General features: G+C 44.7%; 1 protein-coding gene across 4 annotated transcripts in view; it reads left to right on the forward strand.

Annotated features, from left to right (window-relative positions):
• Positions 1 to 781: 781 nt before the first annotated feature.
• LOC128420551 (CD209 antigen-like protein D) overlaps positions 782 to 25,763 on the forward strand; it is an 86,653-nt gene continuing 61,671 nt past the window's right edge. The window contains exons 1-10 of one of the 4 annotated variants that reach the window (XM_053402148.1): positions 782 to 839; positions 2,085 to 2,184; positions 2,761 to 2,907; positions 3,373 to 3,495; positions 4,160 to 4,270; positions 5,281 to 5,379; positions 12,786 to 12,872; positions 20,876 to 21,033; positions 22,084 to 22,193; positions 23,848 to 24,219. In XM_053402148.1, the coding sequence (XP_053258123.1) occupies positions 2,790 to 2,907; positions 3,373 to 3,495; positions 4,160 to 4,270; positions 5,281 to 5,379; positions 12,786 to 12,872; positions 20,876 to 21,033; positions 22,084 to 22,193; positions 23,848 to 23,998 (957 nt within the window). In that variant the 5' untranslated portion in view covers positions 782 to 839; positions 2,085 to 2,184; positions 2,761 to 2,789 and the 3' untranslated portion in view covers positions 23,999 to 24,219. Of the gene's footprint in view, positions 840 to 2,084; positions 2,185 to 2,760; positions 2,908 to 3,372; positions 3,496 to 4,159; positions 4,271 to 5,280; positions 5,380 to 12,785; positions 12,873 to 20,875; positions 21,034 to 22,083; positions 22,194 to 23,847; positions 24,220 to 25,763 lie in introns of those variants that run through there. The other 3 variants (XM_053402151.1, XM_053402152.1, XM_053402150.1) reach the window with 3 other exon arrangements.

Here is a 25,763-nt window from a genome sequence, read left to right on the forward strand (position 1 = left end):
CCCGCGGCGGGGTGCGCTCCCACTGCTCGGTCCCAGCGCCTGCCAACCTAGCAGTTCGAAAGCACCCCCGGGTGCAAGTAGATAAATAGGGATCGCTTACTAGCGGGAAGGTAAACAGCGTTTCCGTGTGCGGCTCTGGCTCGCCAGATGCAGCTTTGTCACGCTGGCCACATGACCCGGAAGTGTCTGCGGACAGCGCTGGCCCCCGGCCTCTTAAGCGAGATGGGCGCGCAACCCTCGAGTCTGGCAAGACTGGCCCGAACGGGCAGGGGTACCTTTACCTTTATATAGTTAAGAGCTTAGGCGGCTTCAAGCAGCGGGCGCCTGGGGCCCCGCACCTCTTGCACCCCCAGGTAAAGACGGACCTGCATGGAACACTACCCTTTTTTCTGGAAAAATAAAACTGGTGGCATGTATGTTTTGGTGATGGTACATTCAGTAAACGTATACTGAACATGTTGAAATTTGACTGCTTCTGTTCCTTTTCTTTGTGCTTTAACTTTGCAAATGAAGATTTACACTAATGCACTTTGCCATATTTCCCGGTACAAGTGCTGAGATATGAAACTTTCCAATATTACTAGCCTAGTGTAGAGGAGTAAGGATTCTTCAAAGGGATATGCTTTGAAGGGATATGGACCAGGCCTAAATAAAAAATAAAACTATTTCCTGTATTTATGCTTTATGTTGCATGCTGATTGGATATAATCAGCAGCCAATCAGGAAATGGTATAGCATAAATGGGAGGAGTTTTGGAACACCTGACATCACAAGGGAGGTGGTTCTTAGCCAGTGGGAGGATGAAATTAGAGAAAAGATTGTTCCATGACAACACCAAGGTATCCAAACAGAAAGAGGTCTGATGGGTGGAACACTTTCCTTACAAGCTATGATAATTGCAGGGACTTATTCCAGGGCCGAAAGGTCACTAAGAGGCTAAATGATAAGGAGCTTTTATAAACTACAAATGGTTTTTCTCTTTTAAATACTAGAACTTAGGGTCATCCAATGAAACTGGGTGGTTGTACATTATAAGGATGTGCACAGGTGCTGTCTTGCCAGCATCCCCTACTGGCTGTTTGGCCAATAGCAACCACCAGGCAAGCAACAGGTTCTTTGGATTCCACTGGACAGAGAATTGACAGACTCTTAGGTAGAGACAAACTCTTATTAATTGGTTAACATTAGCAAAGAAATCAATCAGCAACGTAGAATAGAGTCTAATATAAAGCCAACAGCAACTGGAAATAACTACAAAGCTAGCAATATAACCAATAAGCAAAATATCTTAGGCAAAAATAATCATTATACAGATAGCATAGGTTCAGTCACCCCAGCCAATGGAGATCTGGAAGGCTTATCTGGGACACTTCAGACTGGCAGGTGGTCATTCTCTTCACATTCTGGAATGGAGCATAGAACAATGTATCAAGATCCCCCTGTCTCCTTCAGCTGCTGGCCCTTATATAGACCATAGAGTAGGTCTCATGCCAAGCTGGCAACAGATGTACGGTAATTCATGATGTAATTCCATTCCCATCCTTTGATCTGGACTGGGAGTCGATGCACGTGGGCATTAGAGTCTTCATTTGCATTCTTTATCTCTGTGGTTCGGTCAAAATAAGGTTACTTTCCTTGTTCCAGACAACTGCTTCCTCCTTCCTTCCCCTATGCAGTCAAGTGTTTGATAGCTGGCCAAGCCATGTAGTTGCTGTCACTTCTTCTCAAACAGTCAGATTCCTTATATTAAAGCTCCAACTACATTGCAAACCAGGAGCACCACATTCTGTTTTATTCCCTGGCAATACAGGTGCCCTGCTCTGATTCATGGGCCCAATTTATTTATCCAGATCCAGATCATGACCATGATCCAGAAAATATAAGGCTTCGGAAAACCCATTTACTAGTATATCAAGGGCTGCTAGTTCAGATGGCTTTGATGGCTAGTTCGGATTAGACAACAGCCGCCTTCTTTCTTTCTTTTAGCCACGGCATCAGATGTCAAGTTGGGTCTTTGCAAAAAGAAAACAAAATGGCACACTTGGAGAGCCTGTGTAACAGCTTCCCCTCTACTTGTTTTCCAGGTCCAACTCATGGTCTCCAAAGTCTTGCTAGATTCAGTTGGATTTATAGGCATCCAACTGAGACCAGATCTAGTACTCCATCTTTTCTGATGATCAGGAGGCAGTTATATAATTAAATGTATATACCTTCCTTAAAGGGTGGGGAGGATGTTATTGGTCTACCTCTCCTGACATCCCCAACCATTGACCATGATGCCTGTGATGGAGGGAATTGGCACCCAGGAACATCTGAAGACCTCAAAGATAATAATAATAATAATAATAATAATAATAATAATAATAATAATAATAATAATAATATTCAACAGATTCAAAACAAAATAAAACACCACACATTAAAAACTTCCCTAATAGATCCCACATTATCTATTAAATGGTGAACATCTTACTGGAGCCCTGTAAACTAGATGTCCAGGAGTTTAGAGTGGAATAGGATGCAAAATGAGAATGTGCTATATTACTTAAACCATTTTTTTAAATGCCTTGGAATCCACGTGGAACATCTCTTTTGGTTTAAAACTGAGATTGATCCAACGAAAGGAAAAGAGAAAGACGTTTCATTTATATTGGACACAACAATGTATTTACGGGAAAGGATTGTCTAATACTGATAGAGGCCGCTTTCTACCTAATTTGCTCATAGTCTTATTCTCCATTTGTTTTTATCTGATTCTAGATTGTTGCTTCACAGACAAAACTGAGAGGATGGAGAAGCCAGCACCCGCAAAGCCTGCAAAGCCCACAAAGCCCAAAAAACCCACAAAGCGTACAGCACCAGCAGAAGCCCCAGCGAAGGCAGAACAACTTGCAACTATAACTGATGGTCTGTATACAGCACAGTCATATGGGATGAGGTTTCTCATAAAAGTAGTGGAATGCACAAGAAATGCACAGCTTCCGTCTGCTTCTTTTCCAGGTCCAGCTTGTGGTCTCCAAAGTCTTTTTGGGTTTTTTAAAATTGATTTATTTGGTTTTGCAAATTAAAATTTTACAGTCACATATCAACATACAATATAAAAACACGATTCCATAGAATCTCCTGGACTTCTCCCCTCCCCTTTGTGGGTCCTCTTGTTGGTCATTTCCTCCTGCATCTTTTATAATAATGCAAACATTTACATTTCTACATGTGTATCTACTTTTATAATTATGTTCTTGTAATAGGGAGATTAAGTGCAGGACAACAAAAGTGAACATGGTGAACTCTCATACTTGATGAGAGACTTATACTCCAACCAATGTGTTCATAGTCTTATCCTCCATGTTATAATGGCTTGTTGTTTCACAGACAAAACTGAAAGGGTGGAGACGCCAACACCCGAAAAGGGTGCAGAGTCCATAGATAATGAAGCACCCAGAAAGGATTCAGCAACAGCAACAGCAACAGCAGCAGCAGCAGATGAAACTGGTGGTCTGTATACAGCACAGTCATATGGAATGAGGTTTCTCATAAAGTAGAGGAATGCATGGGAAAGGGAAGTTGATGGAGAGACAGGCAGGGAGTGGAGCCAGTCAGGTTGTGCTAGGGAGGAGTGCAGAGAAAAGCACACAAAGCTCTTTGGGTGCCAGAGATCCACTAATCCCCACAGAAACCCCAGGATTCAGCCCACTCTTTGCTGCTGGCTGTGGTGTTCCTTTACTGTGTACAGCCAGGAATGGTAGCAGGTGCTGAGGTGGGCAGAGATGGGTAGACCACACAAGCTGCGCTGCACCTCCTCAGTTAGTCTGCTGCCCCATCAGCAGCATCGAAATAAGAGCCAATGGCTAGTCCAGACCAGCTTCTGTATGTGGAATTAAGTGTTCAGAGGGAGCATCTTGTCATTTGCCTATTGGGCAGAAAGTCCTTTAATATCAAAGGCTACTGTCTTCTGATCCAGATATTGGTCAGAAAAGTTTCCTCAAGCAGCAAGGCATCTCGCTTTGCTTCCTCCACCTACTTATCCTCCCAAGGGCCCACCCCCTGAACAATGGACTGTCTCTGGCTGATGGTTGCCACAGCATATGGAACCCTTTTTCCTGGGTTGGGAATGGTATGTTGGCTCCTGATGGCTAAAGCAGAATTTTCTTTCTTCTAGCATCTGGTTTTCAGAGTATGGTTGCTTTCATCACATCTCCAACGGGTGAAAGGTTTGTCGTACTTGAGATTTTCATCCTCACTGCCATGACACTGCTGGTTTTCCTTCTATGTAAGTATATAATTAGCATACTTTGCAACTAATGTCACGGGCTTTCCTTCAATGCCAACAGCATTTCCAAAAAGAGATGGCAGGATCCACCTTCCATTTATCCCTTTCATCCCTCTTTGATATCAGGGGTTGAGTTACATCTGTCACCCAGAGAGCAATGACACTGTTTTGTTCTCCCTGAATAAGTGAGTTCCAGCTCTTGGAACAGAAGCACAGGCTAACACAAGTCCCTGGAACACCCTGGACAATTCCCTTTCCCAGTTGCCATTCTCTGCTCCTTTCCCAACTAATCCTCATCTGCTGGGGGAGAGCCCCAATTCCTGGTCCTCGCCAGCCTGCCCTCTGCTAAGGCTCCAGTTCCTTGAAGGAAAATGTTTGGGGGAAACAGGCTGTAAAGGAAAAGGCCATGGCCAAAGTGGGTGTGTCCAGAGCCTATGTAAATATCTAGATACATGCAAGGCTTTTTTCAGCCGAAATTCATCAGGCCCTCTCAGGTGGGCTCCGTTGCCAATCTAAGAGAACAAGGGAGGCATTCATGCTGAGTTCCAGGTCCTCTTTTTCTAGAAAAATAGTACTGGATAGATGAAGAAATGGCCTATTTTCATAGCTAATTCATTTTTAAAGGGCACTCCAAAGTAAGCAAAGCTCAGGGGGGAGGAAACCAAATGATCCAAGACTTTACATATTTTGAGCATACGGCAGGGCATGAGGCAGCTTGGCAAATCCCATTCTGTAGGACAAAGAGGACAGGTGCATCTAGACAACCAAAAATCTAAAGCTCTCAAAGGAAGGCCAACCATCTGATGACAGAAGCAACAGCCACCTGAACAGGACTTCAGAGCACCAGGGCAGCCACAATCAAGGCATAGGGAACCAATATAAGGGCTGGGAGCAGAAAATATAAAAAGTATTAAAAGCAGTTTGGAACCAAATATCCCCTCCCCTAGCTCATCAGACTAGTAAGCTAGAACACAATTTCTTCATTTTTTTTCTACCTACCTCCTCCTTAGATCAGAAGGAAATGAAAAAGAGAGAGGAGATTCAGGAGGCAATGAATATGATTCGAAACTTTGTTGTTGGAATTGAACCATTCTATCTGGACAAGGATGGTAAGCATTTTATTTCCACATCCTCACTTTTGCTAGAACATGTTTAATTTATAGAGACTGCAATTCCTGTAGTTCAATTTGGGATTCGTATTTTGTGAGCAATACATATATTCAGTGAAACTCATCACTTTTGTTCATTGCTTAGCAGGAAGAAAAGCAGACGGTTGTGATTCTCACATCTCCCCACTAGAAATGCTGTCCTCCCCCATCAAACTGTAATTCACAATGTTTGTGCTAGTGCAATATTTGTGCTACTGCAAGATTTTAGCACTAGCACAAGTGAACTTTGTCCCCACTTCTCCCTTCTCTTCTGCCACCCCAAAACTGCACTCCAGGGTGGGGGAAAACTTTGGGTTTCTGTATTTTTTGTATCTCACAAAGCATAATTGAAAACTGAAAAGTATTCTTTGTATATTTGGCTTTACTGTGTGACTCAGTGGGAAATTGGTTTGTGACTTTGTGATTCCCAGCAGAAAAGGAGGACATAGGAGCGGAACATAAGAGATACTTCATGAGTCACTTTCATCATAATTTTTTATTTGTATGCCGCCTTTCCACAGTTAAAAAACAATTCTCAAGCAGCATAATGCTCAATGCTTACAGCATAACAAGATTTACATAATTAAAACAGTCATAAACAAATAAACCACATAAAAAATACACAACCAAATGGGAAACAATTTCCACATAAATCAAAGTCTAAAACTAAGAATATAGCATTAATATCACAGTTTAAAATGACATAGGTAAAAAATAACAGCAGTTTAAACAAAAAACAAAACGGAGTCCTCTCTGCCCAGCAGCAGCAGAGGCAGCCGTCCTTTAGAGAGCATATCAGACCCTGCCCTAGGCCAGGAGGTGAGTGGCAGGACTGGAGCCCTCAGGAGCTGTGATTAGGAGAGTGGATTGCATGGGTGTTTGGTCTGATCCAGCTGCAGGATTCTTTTGAGGCTTTTCATTGGTGATCTCAGCCACGGAGAATCAAGTGCCAAAACAAACAAGATGAACTTTAACAGGGAGAAATGTAAAGTATTGCACTTGGGCAAAAAAAATGAGAGGCACAAATACAAGATGGGTGACACCTGTTGGGATACTGCCAGGGAGATAAAGTCCATCTGAGCCCCCAAGCTCGGTGCCGGACGATCCATCGACCTCCCGTAGTCACGCAGTACCAGCAATTTAGCGACACTAAGCCTCAGGCTTAGTGCACACTCTAACAGCAGAATTCACACAGCAAAAAGTTGCACAAGCATGAGAGCAGAACATGCATATTTACAGTTTTATTCAGCGTTGGTCAGAACAAAGAAGACATGACCGTCTGCTCCGACTGCTCAGGCAAAACAGCGGAAAACGAAAGGAACATACAACAGAAACATCCTGTGAGACAGGAAACGCGCAGGCTGTTATACAAACATCCTGCTCCCTTTTAAGGTGGAACGGAAATATCCTAACATCCTCCCCCTTTCCGTGTAACCTGTAGTACCTGTGGTTCAACCCAATTGCAACCTTTGTGCGTAAACCTTAAGTTGTTCTCTGTTAACAACCTTAGACAACAGATCAGCAGGAATTTCATTTCCCGGCATGTAGGACACCTGAATGAGTCCTTTCTGAATATACTCTCTTGCACGATGTAGCTTAATCTGCAAGTACTTGGTCCTTTGCTTGCAACTCTCCGAGTTCAGCAAAGCCAAACAAGATCTATTGTCTTGATACACTTGTATAGGACATTTCACAGAAACCCCAATGTCCTTAAACAGTTGCATCAACCATTCACAATCCATGAGTGAAAATGACAGAGCATTGAGTTCTGCTTCACAGGAACTTAGGCTAACTGTCGTCTGCTTTTTGCACAACCAGTCAAACAGGCAGTGGTTGTACATGTAGCATACTCCAGAAGTGCTTGTACCATCCGTGGTGTCACTTCCAAAACTTGCATCTGCAAAGATTTCAAGACCTCCAGTCTTCTGACTGGTGAACCTCAGCCTGAAGTGCATAGTCCCTTTCAAATACCGGGCTATGCGCTTCAGAGCTTTCCAATCCTGAACAGTAGGATTGTTAGCATGTCTGCTCAGCAGGTTAGTGCTTACAGCAATGTCAGGTCTCGAACATCTAGCAATGAAATTCAACTTGCCTAGAATGCATCTGTACAGCGTTGTGTCAGAAAACGCTTCAGCAGTACTGTCTACCTGGTAACCTGTCACCATCGGTGTGTCTGCTGGGTTTGCATCAACCAAATTCAACCTGGTTAATACATCAGCAATTTTCTGTGTTTGGTGTACCAGAAAATTACCTGCTTGGTCCCTCTCCACCTGCAGAGAAAGATAGTTGGATACCTCACCAAGATCCTTCATGTCAAAGTGCTCCTTCAGCTGAGCTAGGGTGCTTTGGTAAAAAGCCTGATTCTTCCAAAACATCAGAAGATCATCAACAAAACATAAACAATACAGTTTGTTTTGCCCCTCCTCCTTGACAAACACACATGGATCAGCTTTGCCCTGGTGAAAACCTAGAGAGAGCAATGTCTCAGTGAGTTTTGTGTTCCAACACCTGGCACTCTGCTTGAGACCATATAAGGATTTCCGCAGTTTACAGACCGTTCCCTTCTGTATCTGCATTCCATCAGGTGGAAGCATGTACAGCTGCTCGTTCAAAATCCCGTACAAAAAAGCTGTATTAATGTCATGATGGGAAACATGCAGTTTCTCCTCCGCAGCGATCTTGAGCATCAGCCGAATGCTCTCATATTTGACTGTGGGTGAGTAGGTCTCATGGTAATCCTGCCCTGGTACCTGTGAAAAACCTCTGGCAACCAATCTGGCTTTGTGTCTGACAACCTTGCCATTCTGGTCTGTCTTGGCCTTGAAGACCCATTTGCTGCCAACCAGTCTCATCCCTGGGACTACCGGTACCAGCTCCCAAGTTTGGTTCCTGTTCAAGGAATCAACTTCAGCCTTCATGGCATTAAGCCAAGGCTCAGCATCTTTAGAGGTTAACTCCTGGACCTCTTCGAAGCTAGAAGGTTCCCACACCTCTGAGCTACTAAGAACAGCAGTTGCCGTCTTAGCAAACTCATCAGCAAATCTCTTTGGAGGTTTGCCTTTGGTCGCCCTTTCAGACCTGCGAACCAGACGCAAGTCTTCTGGACTCATCTCCTCCTTCTTAGGAGAAAAGTGACCAATGGTGAACAGTGGTTCTTCCAGTTCATTGTCAGACTCATCAGATGGTCTGACTGAGGCCTTTGCGCTCTTGTAGTCTGCTGTGTCATCACTGTCACTGACAGCAGCAGCAGCGCCGCCCACTGAACTGGAATCCGAACTCTGATCATCATCATCATCATCATCCTCAGTTTCCTCAGCTTTCTCAGCATGATCTGCTTTCTTCACATCACCTTCATCCTCCTCTGGGTAACTCTGGAAAATTCCCACATTTCCCCCCCACTTAGGATTGTACTCAACACTCCTTGTGAACTTTATGGATTTAGAGTTAGTCATCCATACCCTGTATGCACCTTTTTCGTACCCCATGAACAAACCATGTGCCCCATGCTTCCCAAGCTTGTTGCTTTGTGGGGTGTGTACCCACATGTCAGAACCAAAGATTCTCATGTGCTTGACGTTAGGTTTGCTCCCAAACATCTTCTCATAGGGAGTGCAGCCAATAGGTGATGACAGTCTCCTGTTAAAAGAATAAACAAAATTCGCCAGAGCCTCCCCCCAAAACTTCTCAGGGAGATTGGCATCATGCAACAAGGTTTTTATCCCTTGCAGCAACGTTTGATTTGCTCTCTCCGCAAGCCCATTCATCCATGGCGATCTAGGCGTTGACAAGTCATGCTGGATTCCCTTCTCAGTCAGGAAAGCTTCAAACTGCTGAGAAGTGAATTCCCCGCCTCGATCAGTAAACAGACAACCAATACGTTTACCATGAGCATTCTCCAACCAAGCACAGAATGCCTTGAACTTAGGAAATGCTTGCGATTTCTGCTCGAGCATAAACACATGAATGTACCTGGGAAAAGAATCAATTAGAACCATGAAGTACCTTGCTCCTCCCAAAGAGGGCGCTAGAGGACCTACCAGGTCTGCGTGAACTAGCTGGTAGGGTTTGGAAGCCTGCCTGCTAGACTCCTTGCCTTTTGGAGCAACCTTCACCTTGTTCTCTGCACAAGATACACATTTCATGTGAAATTTACAAGGTTTGATGTTCAAACCTTCAACCAACTCAGGCATCTTGGCTAGCGCTTGCCAAGAGAGGTGACAAAATCTTCTATGTGCATCGTGAATGCATCCTGCATGAAGAACCTTGTTAGTTTGTGCAACACAACAAGTATCAGCATTAGATATAACAGCATTGTCATCATAAGTTAGACAGAACAAACCATCCATCAACTTTGCATGCAAAATGTCCTCTTTGCCTTTTCTGATGACACAGACAGTCCTCTTGAAGGAAACCTCAAAACCACGCCCAGTCAGCTGTGGTACACTAATCAAATTGTCCGCAGCTCCTGGAACAAAAAGTACATCTCTGATGGTAGTATGCAGACTTGCAAGTTTCACAGTCCCAACTCCTGCAGCTTGCAAAGTCCTTCCATCAGCCAGCTGGACCTCTCTATCTTGAGGTGTGAAGGAGATAAACAGATGGCGGTCTTTGGTGAGATGGCGCGTCGCCCCAGAGTCCACAACAAACCTGGCCTTGGCTTTGTTTCCCACCGACGTGGGCTTTTGCAGCTTGCCTTTAGCTTTTGGTGAAGCTGTGCCAGCAAACATAGCCTTGTTTTCCACTGGCGAGGGCTTTTGCAACTTGCCCCCCTGCTCCTGGCCATCAGACGTGCCTTTAGCCTTTGGTGGAGCTGTGCCAGCAAACATAGCCTTGTTTTCCACTGGCGTGGGCTTTTGCAACTTGCCCCCCTGCTCCTGGCCATCAGACGTGCCTTTAGCCTTTGGTGGAGCTGTGCCAGCAAACATAGCCTTGTTTTCCACTGGCGTGGGCTTTTGCAACTTGCCCCCCTGCTCCTGGCCATCTGCAGGCTTTATGCTCTGTTTACATCTGGCCTTCCGGCCTCTGCATAGGCTCTGACCTTGGTTCTCACGAGAAACAGAGCTCTCAGCTGCCGACTCTTTGGCTCCCCCTGGAGGCTGGAATGCTGCCTGGGATGACGTGGCAGTCTTCTCCCCCTGCAGCTTGCAACCGGTGCCCTCAGCATCCCTGCATTCACTAGCATTCTGGGAAACAGCCAGGACCTCCGATGCATTCAAACCCTGGGCTGGGGTGATTGGCAGGTGGGCCTTTTTCAAAGCATCCCACATGTCACGTGCCGTGAGATTTCCAGCAAGCGTCTTTATTTCCTCCAGAGAGACGGATAAGACTATAATATCAACGGCCCTCAAATTCTGGCCCTGCCATTTCTCTGTCCGAGGAACTTGGCTTGAGAGACAGTATGCCAGACTCCAAACTGACGCAGCAAACTCTCACACCATTTTGCCCAGGTCTGATAATTGTGCCGATTTAACTTTGGGCACTCAGTGGCCTCCGAAGCTTGGAAAAACTCCATTCCAGCTTTTTACGTGAGCCGTTATGCCTTCAAAGACGTCTTATCTCGGCAGCCCATTAATCACGATGCCTCTGGCTCGGCTCCCAGGCCAATTAGCTTTGCCGGACATCAAAAGCCTTTTCCGCGGCATCCAGAAAAGCCTCTGCTTTCACTTTCCCAGCACATACCTTTCAGCAGTCTGTCGCTGTCTTACTCTCCTGCAAGTGCCGTGAATCTGGGCCTGAAACCTTTTGTTGGGATACTGCCAGGGAGATAAAGTCCATCTGAGCCCCCAAGCTCGGTGCCGGACGATCCATCGACCTCCCGTAGTCACGCAGTACCAGCAATTTAGCGACACTAAGCCTCAGGCTTAGTGCACACTCTAACAGCAGAATTCACACAGCAAAAAGTTGCACAAGCATGAGAGCAGAACATGCATATTTACAGTTTTATTCAGCGTTGGTCAGAACAAAGAAGACATGACCGTCTGCTCCGACTGCTCAGGCAAAACAGCGGAAAACGAAAGGAACATACAACAGAAACATCCTGTGAGACAGGAAACGCGCAGGCTGTTATACAAACATCCTGCTCCCTTTTAAGGTGGAACGGAAATGGGAAACAATTTCCACATAAATCAAAGTCTAAAACTAAGAATATAGCATTAATATCACAGTTTAAAATGACATAGGTAAAAAATAACAGCAGTTTAAACAAAAAACAAAACGGAGTCCTCTCTGCCCAGCAGCAGCAGAGGCAGCCGTCCTTTAGAGAGCATATCAGACCCTGCCCTAGGCCAGGAGGTGAGTGGCAGGACTGGAGCCCTCAGGAGCTGTGATTAGGAGAGTGGATTGCATGGGTGTTTGGTCTGATCCAGCTGCAGGATTCTTTTGAGGCTTTTCATTGGTGATCTCAGCCACGGAAAATCAAGTGCCAAAACAAACAAGATGAACTTTAACAGGGAGAAATGTAAAGTATTGCACTTGGGCAAAAAAAATGAGAGGCACAAATACAAGATGGGTGACACCTGGCTTGAGAGCAGTACATGTGAAAAGGATCTAGGAGTCTCGGTTGATCACAAACTTGACATGAGCCAACAGTGTGACGCGGCAGCTAAAAAAGCCAATGCAATTCTGGGCTGCATCAATAGGAGTATAGCATCTAGATCAAGGGAAGTAATAGTGCCACTGTATTCTGCTCTGGTCAGACCTCACCTGGAGTACTGTGTCCAGTTCTGGGCACCACAGTTCAAGAAGGACACTGACAAACCGGAACGTGTCCAGAGGAGGGCAACTAAAATGGTCAAAGGCCTGGAAACGATGCCTTATGAGGAACGGCTAAGGGAGCTGGACATGTTTAGCCCGGAGAAGAGGAGGTTAAGGGGTGATATGATAGCCATGTTCAAATATATAAAAGGATGTCATATAGAGGAGGGAGAAAGGTTGTTTTCTGCTGCTCCAGAGAAGCGGCCACGGAGCAATGGATCCAAACTACAAGAAAGAAGATTCCACCTAAACATTAGGAAGAACTTCCTGACAGTAAGAGCTGTTCGACAGTGGAATTTGCTGCCAAGGAGTGTGGTGGAGTCTCCTTCTTTGGAGGTCTTTAAGCAGAGGCTTGACAACCATATGTCAGGAGTGCTCTGATGGTGTTTCCTGCTTGGCAGGGGGTTGGACTCGATGGCCCTTGTGGTCTATTCCAACTCTATGATTCTATGATTCTATGATTCTAAGTCTGCCCTCATATTCATAAGAACCCCATCCTGGAGCTCTGCTTCTTGTTTCAGGCTAGATTGTTTTAAAATGTTTGGAAATGGTTTCTTAATATTTGCAGATTGTTATTTCAGATACTCCTGCCTTAAACTGTTTCAAACCTTTAGACTTCCAAATACTCGCTGCAGCTCAAAACTTATCAGAGGAAGTGCGGTATCTTGCCAAAAGAAATGATCAACTGCAAAAGGAAATTGGTAAGCTACCCTATGATGCTGAAGAATTGTAGCACAGTGAGAACCTGCCCTGAGTCTGCGCCAGTTGAATGTCCCTCCTCTAGCTGAATACTCTTAGAGCCAGAGCAGAGTGCTGCCCTCCTTTGCACCCAGCCACCCTAGGGAAACATCAGAGATATTCAGTTCAGCTCTCCTGATCTGCTGAATTGATTTAGCTTCTATGGTGAGGAAAGAAAAGCCGTCGTCATTTTTGCTGTAGCAGAGACAATCAAAACAGGTCAGCTAAAAGACCTGTCCTTTATTATATTCCCCCATGGGAGAGAGATTCTTGAATAGCACTCCCGAGGCAGCTTCCACCAACTTGCTCAGAGAGACTGCTGGGCAGTGGGGTGGTTGGTGCAACAGCAAAATCTCTCTCCTGTTTCACAACCCATCATCAGAAAGGAGCCCTCAAGCCCCCTCACATAGTGAATTGGCCCATTGACATATGGGTTAAAATACTTGTGGACCATAGCAACCCTCTCTCTCCCCACGGGCCTGTTCTGGTGCCACAGCAAGTACCCAGACCACAAAGCTAGGTCACAATAGGGTCCTCCATTTATCTGCACAGGTCTCTAAGGTGGGCTCTCCTTCACTGGAAACACTTCCTAAATAGGTAATGAATTTTAGGTGGGTTCCCACCAAGCAAGACCCAGTGATAACAGCAAGAACCTTTTTTGAACTAACAGAACTGGACAACAGGGGCAAAGCAACTCCTTATATACATTTCTGAAGTCCTGGACCACTGTCACTCTCAATATGATTGGTTGTCTAAACTCCCAAGCTGAGAATCATAACTGAGAGTTTAAGGGGCAATGGCAATAGCCCAAATCCTGAAATGTCCTGTGATTGGATATCATGTATCTAATCAGAACCCAGCGGCTCAGAATGCTTAGTGCAGACTCAAGCTAAGGCAAACACAGACCACTGAATACATAACACCCCTCCCTCTTAGGCACAAAACTGCATCCCCGTCAACACACCTAGTCATCAAAGTGGTGAGGGCAGTGCCCCACCCTCTGGGAGTGGTGAAGCTCATTGCTAAAAACATGGTGGAGGGGGGGGGAAAGATTTACAACAGAAAACAGATTTTGTTATACATAAAAAAAGGAAAATATCTAGGAGTTTTGTTAACAGCTAAGAATATTAATATATACTGCCAAGAATGTTGTTCTTGTTTCAATCAGTCCCGGTAATAGGCAGTGTTGGATGCTTTGAGCAATGGCAAAAGGACATTTCCAGGTTTATCTGGCAGGGGAAGAAACCAAGGATAAAATATAAATTACTAACAGAAGCAAGAATGAGAGGTAATTTCTGAAATTCTATTACGAAGCATCCTGTTTCTGCTGGCTCCAGGATACTGGATCACGCTGAAAAGTGCAGACATTCTAGATTTAGATTTATTATCTATTCTAGATAATAGATTTGGATGGCATGCTTACACATTGTACGGAAAAGCAAAGGTACATAAAGCATTTCAGAATAATATAATAAGAAAATTGATTTTCAGCCTATGGAAAAAGTATAAAAATCTATTTGAGAAAAAAACACCCTGGTGGATTTTCCCTTTGGAAGCAAGATCTTTGAGAAAAGTGAACATAAGAGGTATAGATACTGTTAACTGAAGTAGAAAATCAGTTAAAATTAAAAAAAGAGAGAGATAAGAGAACTAGCAACAGATTGGCTAGAGTATTTTCAGTTGAATGATATCTTCAAGATAGACACAAAGAGAGCTTTTAGTCATGAGATATCAAGATTCCAAAAAGAACTTTTGGGAAATAGTACTAAAACTCTGTCCAAAATGTATAACCTGCTCCTAGAATGGCATACAAAGGACGAACAGGTTAAATCGGTTATGATAAACTGGGCAAAGGACTTAGGACATAACATACAAATAGGAGATTGGGAGAGGCTATGGAAAACAGATTTGAAATTCACAGCATGTTGTACGCTGTAGGAAAATTAAATGAAAATGATGTATTGGTGGTATCCAACTTCTACTAAGTTATCCAAAATGGATAGAACAACCTCTAAAATTTGTTGGAAATGTAAAGAGAAGGAGGGTAGCTTTTATCATATGTGGTGGTCATGCAAGATAACAAAGTCTTTCTGGGAATTAATAAATAATGAATTGAAAAAAATGTTTAAAATTACATTTGTTAGAAAACCAGAAGCATTTCTGTTAGAAATCTGTTAGGAATCACAGGTTCTGATATTCCAAAAGACCAGAAAGGACTGTTTATGTATGCGACAACTGCTGCAAGGATGCTACTAGCCCAAAGATGGAAAGAAGCAACAGTTCCGAGCAAGGAAGAATCACAAACTATGCTGGACTCTCCTGAAAAGGCAAAAGTGACTGGCAGACTCAGGAATCAAGAAGACAGTGACTTTTAAAAAGCTCTCCCCTCGCTGCTAGTTTGTATCAGCCACAAGGGGCAGGGGCCAGAGTGCAAGTGGTTTTCCTGACCGATCCAACGAATTATTTTATGATTTATATACAATTGTGTAGAATTGTGATTTAATTTGTTGGAAGCCACCCAGAGTGGCTTGGGGAAACATAAATAAGAGAATATAGATAAAGTATTATGTTGTTGTTGTTGTTGTTGTTGTTGTTGTTGTAGAGCTTGGCCAAAGCTCAGCAGGAGCACCTGTCATATCAGCTGGAATATTCCCCAGAGCCATTTGGAAGCCCACTGGATTCATCCTGTCAGCTCAGGCAGGGAGACTGCTTGGCAGCAAAGTGGGTGGTAAAGCAGCAGAATCCCTCATCTGTCCCAGCTGCCCAATGCCAGGAACCTACAGTCTAGATTCCCCTCCCCCCTCCACAACTCAACAGAGGGCCTGGAAAGAGAAAGAGAATTTTGATAAACCACAACTACTCCCCCTTCCCAACCTTCAAATCTGCCCTGATGCTGCCCTAAGTATCCAGGTGGAAACAAGTAGGTGAGGTTCTTGACTGCACTCCCTGTTCCAGCTATGCCCACCCAGGTATTTACTGCACCATCAACATGGGTTGAAGAGTGAATATTTTTCTTGTTTTAAGATTTCTGAGCTTCCCAGATGAATAGCTGAAGAAGGAGCAAAAGGGTTTTCTTGTGTGTGTGTTTCTCTGTAGCTGATTATCTGCTCTCCCTGTGCAAAGGTCAGAGGGGGCAGGGTTTCTGTTGAGTCAGGTGATTAGCTGTGGGAGGAGCTTATCAGAGCTTGCAGGGCAGCGGCGTGCGCAGTTTGATCCATCTTTTAGATTTAGGGGAGCTAGTCTCAAACGTTTGTTGGGGGAGACCTAGGTTTTTTTGGGGGGGTTATTTGTCCTGTTTTCACGCTTTTTAAGATGGAGGACCACTGTAGCCACCCCCAAAGACACATTTTCAAGATGGAGTCGCCTGTGGTTCCTGCGCAATGCTTGCCATCTTGCCAAAGGTTGCAGGCAGCTTTACCTGCAGCAATTGTATGTTGATTGCCCTCTTAGAAGACAAAGTCCAGCAACTGGAGGAACGTGTAGCTACGCTCCAAAGAATTAGAGAGCTGGAGCTCTTCTTGGAAGCAACAGAGAACACCGTCTCCACCAAGGAGGAGACAGGGGACATCCCTGAGAAGGAGGCTAGTTCACCAACACAGGTGCCAGATATATGGAGAAACGTGACTCAAAGAAGTAGGAGGCCCAGGGTTCGCTCTGATTGTTTAGAAATACACAATCGCTTTGAAGTCCTCTCTGTAGGAATCAAGCCTTGTCAGAGGAATTGGCCACACTCCAGGCACCCGGCTTGAGTTCCTTGTTGACCTCCCCGTCTGCGACTCCCGGCAAGATCAGGCGAGATCTCAATCGGCGATCCTCCTCTAACGTGAGAAGAACACACCACTCTTCCCCTCTTCCCCAGGGAGGGGAAAGAGACAGACAGAAATGTATTTACATGCCTTTATTTCTGTCTTTCCAGCAGTACAGAGAAACGTGTCTGCACTCTCTTAACACCAACAGCAGAGAGAGAAAACTCCTCCCCTGTACTTCCAGTACAGGTCAGATGACACTCTGAGCTAACATCCGGTGCTCAGTACATTGAATAGACTGTTCCTTTGTTCCCACGGTACAGTCCCAAACATCAATATCCTGTTTGGCTTTCCAGCCATCTGGAGCTCGCTGCTGCATTGCTCCTTTTTCGTAACACTCTCCCCTAGCATGGAAGACGAAGAACAGACTCCATTTGAGGATCTCTCCCTCATTACAGTCGATCAGGTATATGAAGATGAGCAGCAAAGTCAGTCCTCAGGGAATGTGCAGGCGACCTTGGAACGGACAGCTCACGGAAGAACCCCGACCAAACCTAAGAGGAGGCGTGTAGTGGTGATAGGGGATTCCCTACTGAGGGGAACAGAAGCAGTGATCTGTGGGCCTGACAAGATGTCTCGGGAGGTGTGCTGTCTCCCCGGGGCTAAGATCCAAGATGTAACTGAACGACTGCAAGGAATCATAAAACCCACTGACAAATACCCCTTCCTCTTGGTTCATGTGGGAACCAATGACACTGCAAGCAATAGCCTCCAGAAGATCAAAGGAGACTACGAGGCTCTGGGCAGGAAATTGAATCAATTAAATGCACAAATTGTCATCTCATCTGTCCTCCCAGTTGAACGCCGTAGCCCAGGGAGAGAGGGGAAAATAGTGGAAGTGAACAGCTGGCTTCGCAAATGGTGTAAACAGGAACGGTTTGGATTCTTAGATCACGGACTGCAGTTTCTTGAAGATGGACTTCTGGCAAGCGATGGGCTGCACCTCACAACGGTTGGGAGGAATGTTTTTGCCAAAAATCTCAGAAACCTCATCAGGAGGGCTTTAAACTGACTAATGTGGGGGAGGGAGACAGTGCTCCTGAAGGTAGGAGTCTATCAATTGATGAAGATGGTCATCCAAATGTCATAGACCAAATGGAGCAAACAGCACGCAGACCTAGTGGTGGGAGGAAAAAATCCTTAAATAAGAGACACGGGGGAATAATTAATGGACTTCAATGTCTGTACACTAATGCGCAAAGCATGGGAAATAAACAAGATGAGCTTGAGCTCTTGGTACAGCAAACTAAATATGACATAATAGGCATCACTGAAACCTGGTGGGATAAGTCCCACGATTGGAATGTAATAATGGAGGGATACAATCTATTCCAGAGAAACAGACCAGAGAAGAAAGGAGGAGGAGTGGTGTTATATGTCAGGGATGTGTATACCTGTGAAGAGATCCAAGATTTAGAACCTCAAAGCCAAAGTGAGAGCATTTGGGTCAAAATTAAGGGAGAGAAGAATAACAGAGACCTCATTGTGGGAGTTTACTATAGATCCCCAAGCCAAACGGAGGACATAGATGATGCCTTCCTGGAACAGATGGCCAAGCATGCAAAAGGAAGGGAGATAGTAGTAATGGGGGATTTCAATTACCCGGATATTTGTTGGATGTCAAACTCAGCCAAGAGCATAAGGTCAAACAGATTCCTCACTGGCCTTGCAGACAACTTCATTGTCCAGAAAGTGGGAGAAGCAACAAGAGGAACAGCCATTTTAGATCTGGTCCTAACCAATGTTGATGACCTGGTTAGTGGGGTAGAAGTGGAAGGATCATTAGGCGCGAGTGATCATGCTCTTCTGAAGTTTACTATACAGCGGAAAGGAGCAGCCAAGCATACTAGGACTCAATTTCTTGACTTTAAGAAAGCCGACTTCATAAAACTTAGGGAAGTGCTGGGTGAGATCCCATGGACAGTAATACTAAAAGGAAAGGGAGTTCATGATGGCTGGGAGTTTGTTAAGAGGGAGATAGTAAAAGCACAACTTCAGGCAATACCAATGAGACGGAAACATGGAAGTTGCCTAAAGAAGCCAGGGTGGCTATCTAAAGAACTTTTAACTGAGTTAAGATTAAAAAAGGATGTGTACAAAAAATGGAAAAGGGGGGAAACCACCAAAGAGGAATTCAAACAAATAGCCAGCACATGTAGACACAAAGTCAGAAAAGCTAAAGCACAGAATGAACTCAGGCTTGCTAGAGAGGTTAAAAGCAACAATAAAGGCTTTTATGGGTATGTTCGTAGCAAAAGGAAGAACAAAGAAACAGTGGGGTCACTCAGAGGAGAAGATGGTGAAATGCAAACAGGGGACACAGAAAGGGCTGAACTCCTCAATGCCTTCTTTGCCTCAGTCTTCTCCGATAAAGAAAACAATGCCCGACCTGAAGAATTTGGAGCAAAGGATTCAGCAGAGGAAACACAGCCCAGAATAACTAAGGAGATAGTACAAGAATACTTGGCTAGTTTAGATGTATTCAAGTCTCCAGGGCCAGATGAACTGCATCCAAGAGTATTAAAAGAACTGGCAGATGTGATCTCAGAACCACTGGCAGTCATCTTTGAGAATTCCTGGAGAACAGGCGAAGTCCCGGCAGACTGGAGGAGGGCAAATGTTGTCCCTATTTTCAAAAAGGGGAAAAGAGAGGACCCAAATAATTATCGCCCAGTCAGTCTGACATCAATACCAGGGAAGATTCTGGAGCAGATCATTAAGCAAACAGTCTGTGAGCACCTAGAAAGGAATGCTGTGATCACCAATAGTCAGCATGGATTTCTGAAAAATAAGTCATGTCAGACTAACCTGATCTCGTTTTTTGACAGAATTACAAGCCTGGTAGATGAAGGGAATGCAGTGGATGTAGCCTACCTTGATTTCAGCAAGGCATTTGACAAGGTGCCCCATGATATTCTTGTAAAGAAGCTGGTAAAATGCGGTCTTGACTATGCTACCACTCAGTGGATTTGTAACTGGCTGACTGACCGAACCCAAAGGGTGCTCATCAATGGTTCCTCTTCATCCTGGAGAAGAGTGACTAGTGGGGTGCCACAGGGTTCTGTCTTGGGCCCGGTCTTATTCAACATCTTTATCAACGACTTGGATGATGGACTCAAGGGCATCCTGATCAAATTTGCAGATGACACCAAACTGGGAGGGGTGGCTAACACCCCAGAGGACAGGATCACACTTCAAAACGACCTTGACAGATTAGAGAACTGGGCCAAAACAAACAAGATGAACTTTAACAGGGAGAAATGTAAAGTATTGCACTTGGGCAAAAAGAATGAGAGGCACAAATACAAGATGGGTGACACCTGGCTTGAGAGCACTACATGTGAAAAGGATCTAGGAGTCTTGGTTGACCACAAACTTGACATGAGCCAACAGTGTGACGCGACAGCTAAAAAAGCCAATGCAATTCTGGGCTGCATCAATAGGAGTATAGCATCTAGATAAAGGGAAGTAATAGTGCCACTGTATTCTGCTCTGGTCAGACCTCACCTGGAGTACTGTGTCCAGTTCTGGGCACCACAGTTCAAGAAGGACACTGACAAACTGGAACGTGTCCAGAGGAGGGCAACCAAAATGGTCAAAGGCCTGGAAACGATGCCTTATGAGGAACGGCTAAGGGAGCTGGGCATGTTTAGCCTGGAGAAGAGGAGGTTAAGGGGTGATATGATAGCCATGTTCAAATATATAAAAGGATGTCATATAGAGGAGGGAGAAAGGTTGTTTTCTGCTGCTCCAGAGAAGCGGACACGGAGCAATGGATCCAAACTACAAGAAAGAAGATTCCACCTAAACATTAGGAAGAACTTCCTGACAGTAAGAGCTGTTCGACAGTGGAATTTGCTGCCAGGGAGTGTGGTGGAGTCTCCTTCTTTGGAGGTCTTTAAGCAGAGGCTTGACAACCATATGTCAGGAGTGCTCTGATGGTGTTTCCTGCTTGGCAGGGGGTTGGACTCGATGGCCCTTGTGGTCTATTCCAACTCTATGATTCTATGATTCTATGATTCTATGAATATATGTTATCATATGGTGACAGAAATGAACTTAACAAAAATAATTGAAATCTGCACAGACGTACAAGGTGGCTCCCCTTAAATTCCCTACCTTGTTTTCTTTTTCTCTTCTTCCTCTGGCTTGACTCAAAGACATCCTTACTAGAAACTTGAAAGATGGTTGGATTATATTTTCAAGTTCGTTCTATCTGTTTTCTCCTGAGCTACGCTCATGGGTGGATTCCAAAGACAAGTGTGAGAGGGAAGGTGCCCAGCTTGTTTCTGCAGATACAGATACAGAAGAAGAACAGGTGAGCATCAAAGCTGAGTATCTCCTTGAGTCAAAGGGTTCTTATCGTCACTATCCATTTAAGAAGGTCCTATCCACCTGTATGCAGCCAAGACAGCAACTTCATCAGTCAAGCCAAGGGGTGGGTGGTGCACTGAGCAGCTGCTACCATCTGGGACTCAATGAGGTTTGTTAAAGCCGCTGAACTTGAATAGCCTGAAACTGGCAGTCATGAAGGAGGTCTTGGAGGAGGAGGAGGAGTAGATACTTGAGGGGAATCTATCCCTTGGATTTCCTGTAGATTCTTCCTCTGCTCTTTGAGATGTATTGAGTGCTTAGAAAAAAGGTTTCCCTCACCACCCTAACCCTTTGGCATGAGAGTATCATAGGAGCTTGCAAGGTATATCCTTCTCCCAGCCCCTTAGCCCGGGCAGAGGAGCTACTGGGGTGCCGCAGGGCACAGACATGGGTGAGACCCCATCAACCATACCATAACCAGATTGATTGCAGTGTCTCTGGAACCAACAAATAAGCATAGATACAGAAATTGGAGTGTTTGCTACACAGGTTACTGTCCCGATAGATGGTTCCAAGACCAACTGTTCTATGGCACAGTCATTTATAGTATCTGGGAATTTTAACTCTGTGTCATGACTGGAACACATATGTAAACAGTCTCGGTGAAGCCAGGTGAAGTTACCCTTCATTGCAATATTTCCTAATTGGAATTCTTCCTTGATTCCAATGATCATCACCCATCATCATCATAATTTGGATCAGGGGGACAATATCATATCCTAAGCACACAATTCTTCTTGGTGCTTGATGCAACCATACATGGAATAATATGTATTATTTTGATCACTGCTTCCCAAAACAATGTGGATTGGACCTTCAATGGTGACACCTCCTCCTTTTGAAATGTGTTTGTTTGATGCCAATTGAATGTCTGTAAAGGGCTGTTGTCTCCCCGAGAAAGGGACATTGTCAAGAAAGGCTTTGAGAGAAGTGCCTGGCTCCTCATTCCTACTGAAGATTTTCTGTTTTTTCTTTCTCTCCACCCCTACTGTAGTTTTTTATAGACCAGCATGTAAAAGAACGTAGAAAGTTTTTTTGGATTGGACTCTTTAAAGACCTGGAAGGGAACTGGAAATGGGTGTCAGGGAGGCTACCTGAAGCCGAGTAAGTATTTGAAGTAACATATGTTAATGGCATTAATTCCAAAAAGTTGCAGATTCTGTTTACATAATTGATACTTTCCCTCTCCAAATATATTTTGCCATGCAATTTTCTCTACTACCAAAGATCTACATATATACCCCTCCACATCATTGTCCAGGTGAGTGACTGCTGCTTCTCACCAGATTGGAAAGACAGAAAAGCTTCTCTAACCTAGTGAATGTGGTGATTTGGAAGAGGATGAAGGCATCCTTTTAAATGGTTTGTGGTGATTAGCTCAGCTTCAAAAGGACTTGCAGGGACCTAAAGCTGAGCAACACTCTTTAGGAAAGTATTTCTGCTGTTATCTGCTAAGCAATCTGAATAACCAGCAATCTCTAACCTAAAATGATAGCAGCAGATGAAGTAAGTGTGTAAGAGAGGGTAGTTCATGTCACTCTCTTGGATAGAATCATAGACACATAGAAATTTAGAGTTGGATGAGACACCCAAGGGTCATCTAGTCCAACCTCCTGCAAAACAGGAATCACAACTGAAGAATCCTTGACAGATTCCTAATAGTTTTTGCTGTCAGCTGGCAGTTTAAGACAGTTCATGGTTCCCTTTAAGTATCTAACAACTCTTTTCAGCTTGTGCTGATGGATGTACAAGGTCAGAGTAAGATCTCACTCATCCACAGCTTGGTAGTAGAACAGAGAACTGGACTGGCATTTATTACCAAGACTGGATTAACAGAGGGCTGCTTTCAATTTTGCAAGGTCTCCTGCAACAAAATCCAATGACATTCATCTCCATTGATGCACCCAATACCAACCACTAATCCTTTTGGGCAAAGGTATTGAGATAAACTTTACAAACGGGCAGTGGGGTTGTATAATACTAGCTGGGAACTTAAACCCTGTTTGCCAGTGGTTCCCAGTTAGCTAAGTACTGCAGACCCCTTGTTTTTCAAAAGCCAAACCATCTTCCTTTGAAGATTTCGATATCTCTGTGGCAGTTTTTGTTATGTGAAAGGTATAATGGAGTGCCTGAGTGGGTGGTTTGTGGACCACCAATTGGGAACCACTGCTGTATGTGAACTTAGACTTGATCAAAGGTCAGATCCAACCAGAGGTGGAGCTAGGTGCTCCGGCATCTGGAGCGGTGTGTACCTGGGGGCGGGGCGAGTGTCCCAGGGGACTTGGTGCATGTCTCGGGGGGGGGCGCACCGGCTGCCGTGAGCCTCCTTGCAGGTGCAGTCTGTGACGAGTGTTGGGGCCAGCGCAGCAATGCCACCACCCCCCCTCAGGGATGGCACCCAGGGCAAGCTGCACCCACCCCACTCAACTTTTTCTGCCTCTGGACGCAACCCAAACATCTCATGGAAGTAAAAAAGACCCATTTCACCATTGTTACTAGTATCAATAGATTCATGGAGAGCTAAAAATGAGTTATACAATACATTTACAACATTTTTTGTGTGCTGTGTAGTTCAACTCGATTGAATATAAAATGGACACTGAAGAATGTAAGGCCTTATCAGAAGTGACGATAAACGGGATGGATGTTAAGACAGAAATAACTAAACATATTTTTAATGGTAGAAGGCACGGGGAGCAGGTGAGGAAATAGACCTCCAATCTTGATTAATCAGTGCTGCTCTTTCTTTTCTTTTCAGGTACTGGAATTTCTACGAGCCAAATATTGAAAGGCACCACGACTGCGCTGCAGTTACCTTTGATTGCTACAAAGGTTGCTGGATAGCATTAGAATGTCATCTACAAATACCGTATATTTGTAAGAAGGTGCCTGATGATGTTTGGCTCTAAGAAGACACCTTAAGATGAGTGAAATTGGATCCCATGATGTCTTCATAAAAGCAAAACCAAGAGATCACCCCACCCCACAGGTTTAATGCACAATCCACACTCTGCCATCTAGGTTATGGGACTCTCTGGCATCAGCCCTCACAGTCATCTTGAAAAGACCTTCTTCCGAAAGCTCAGATGTAGATGGCTACAAAAATAGAGAATGGAAGGGTCCAATCATATTCTGTTTTCTGTTTAATGTATTTATTTGCAATGCATACCAATATCTGTCTCCTTACTCTGTGTGTTTGATGCCCCATTGCCCCTTCTGATCTCCATCACCACTACCTTACAAGGCACATAAGGACAACCCTACATGCCAGGCAATGAGAATGGGGGCCACCCAGCGCCTGGTGTCTCATTCTAGCAAGCTAATCACAAATAATATAATAATAATAATAATAAATTTTATTTATATCCCGCCCTCCCCAGCCGAAGCCGGGCTCAGGGCGGCTAACAACAATAATACAACTTTGGCTTCATCACTGGGAAATTCCGATGCCCTTATTCTCATGTAGAGTTAACATTGGGCAACAAACACAGTGAGCTCCTCTCGATTTCTTCAGAACTTGGCAGGGGGCAAGACTGGGGCCCACACCAGTGTGGGCACAGCCCTGGCAGCATGTGCTGCTCTTTTCATGGCGTTCATATGGCAGGGGTGCCAACTTGAATAAAATATTGGGGGTGGAGCAGGTAAGCTCCCCCCTGCATAATCGATCACAAGACAGTGCACTCACACCATTTGAATGGCAATGCCCATGAACTTGGGGAAGGTGGCCCCCTAAAATACTTTATTGGGTCCTCTACCCCTAGGAGTTGGCTCCTATGCAAAGTGTCTGTTAACTGAGAACAGATTCTGCTGTTCAGAATTACACCTTTACAAGGTGTGAATAGCTTGGTCTATGCTGAGGACTAGCATCCCAGGAGCCAAGCCAGGCACCTCTCCTGCCACGTCTTGCATGACTGATGGCTGGAAGTGGTTGTGGTTGCTCATATTACACTCTGAGCTAATTCCGGTGCATTGCCCTGTGAATTGACTGTCCCTCTGTTTCCTCTGGACAGTCCCAACATTCCATCATGTGATGTTTTCAAGCTAGCAGTTTGCAGCTGCATTGCATCCATATCGTAACATGTGCACCCCTAAAAAACCTAAAGGGATCTCTTTAGGCTCTGAAACGTGAGCGCTCTCTCTCTCCTGAGTTGCTTTGAAAGAAGCGTGGGGGGCAAGATTGAGTCGCCGAGTAAGTGCTCCAACTCAACCCAGCAAAGAAAAGCCTAAAGTTCCAGCTGACAGTGTTTACTTTTCCAAAAAACTGCAAAGCTGAAGAAATTCTTTGAACTCATTTGGATTGATCTGGCGATCTGATGCGAGGTTGAAACAGAACTCCATCCCAACCGCAGATTATTTTACTCTGCATGGGAATATTCTACAAGTGTAAGAAGAGGTCTTTTTTCTTGCTTTCCTGCTTATGACTGTTTATGACTAAATACCAAAGGATTATATTCCTAAGAAAACTTGCATAGAATATTTTATTGTGACTTTATTTAACATATGTTAAGGAATTTTGGTGGCCAAGAATGCAGGAAGAAATCAAGGAATATATCAAGGCATGTGAAGTTTGCCAGTGAACCAGGAGGCCCCAGGAATCACCAGCAGGGTTGCTTCAACCACCCCCCCCCCCCAAGGGCCATGGGAAGCAATATCAATGGACTTTATCAGCGACCT

The sequence above is a fragment of the Podarcis raffonei genome, chromosome 9 (assembly GCF_027172205.1).
Source record: "Podarcis raffonei isolate rPodRaf1 chromosome 9, rPodRaf1.pri, whole genome shotgun sequence".
NCBI classification, from domain to species: Eukaryota; Metazoa; Chordata; class Lepidosauria; order Squamata; family Lacertidae; genus Podarcis; species Podarcis raffonei.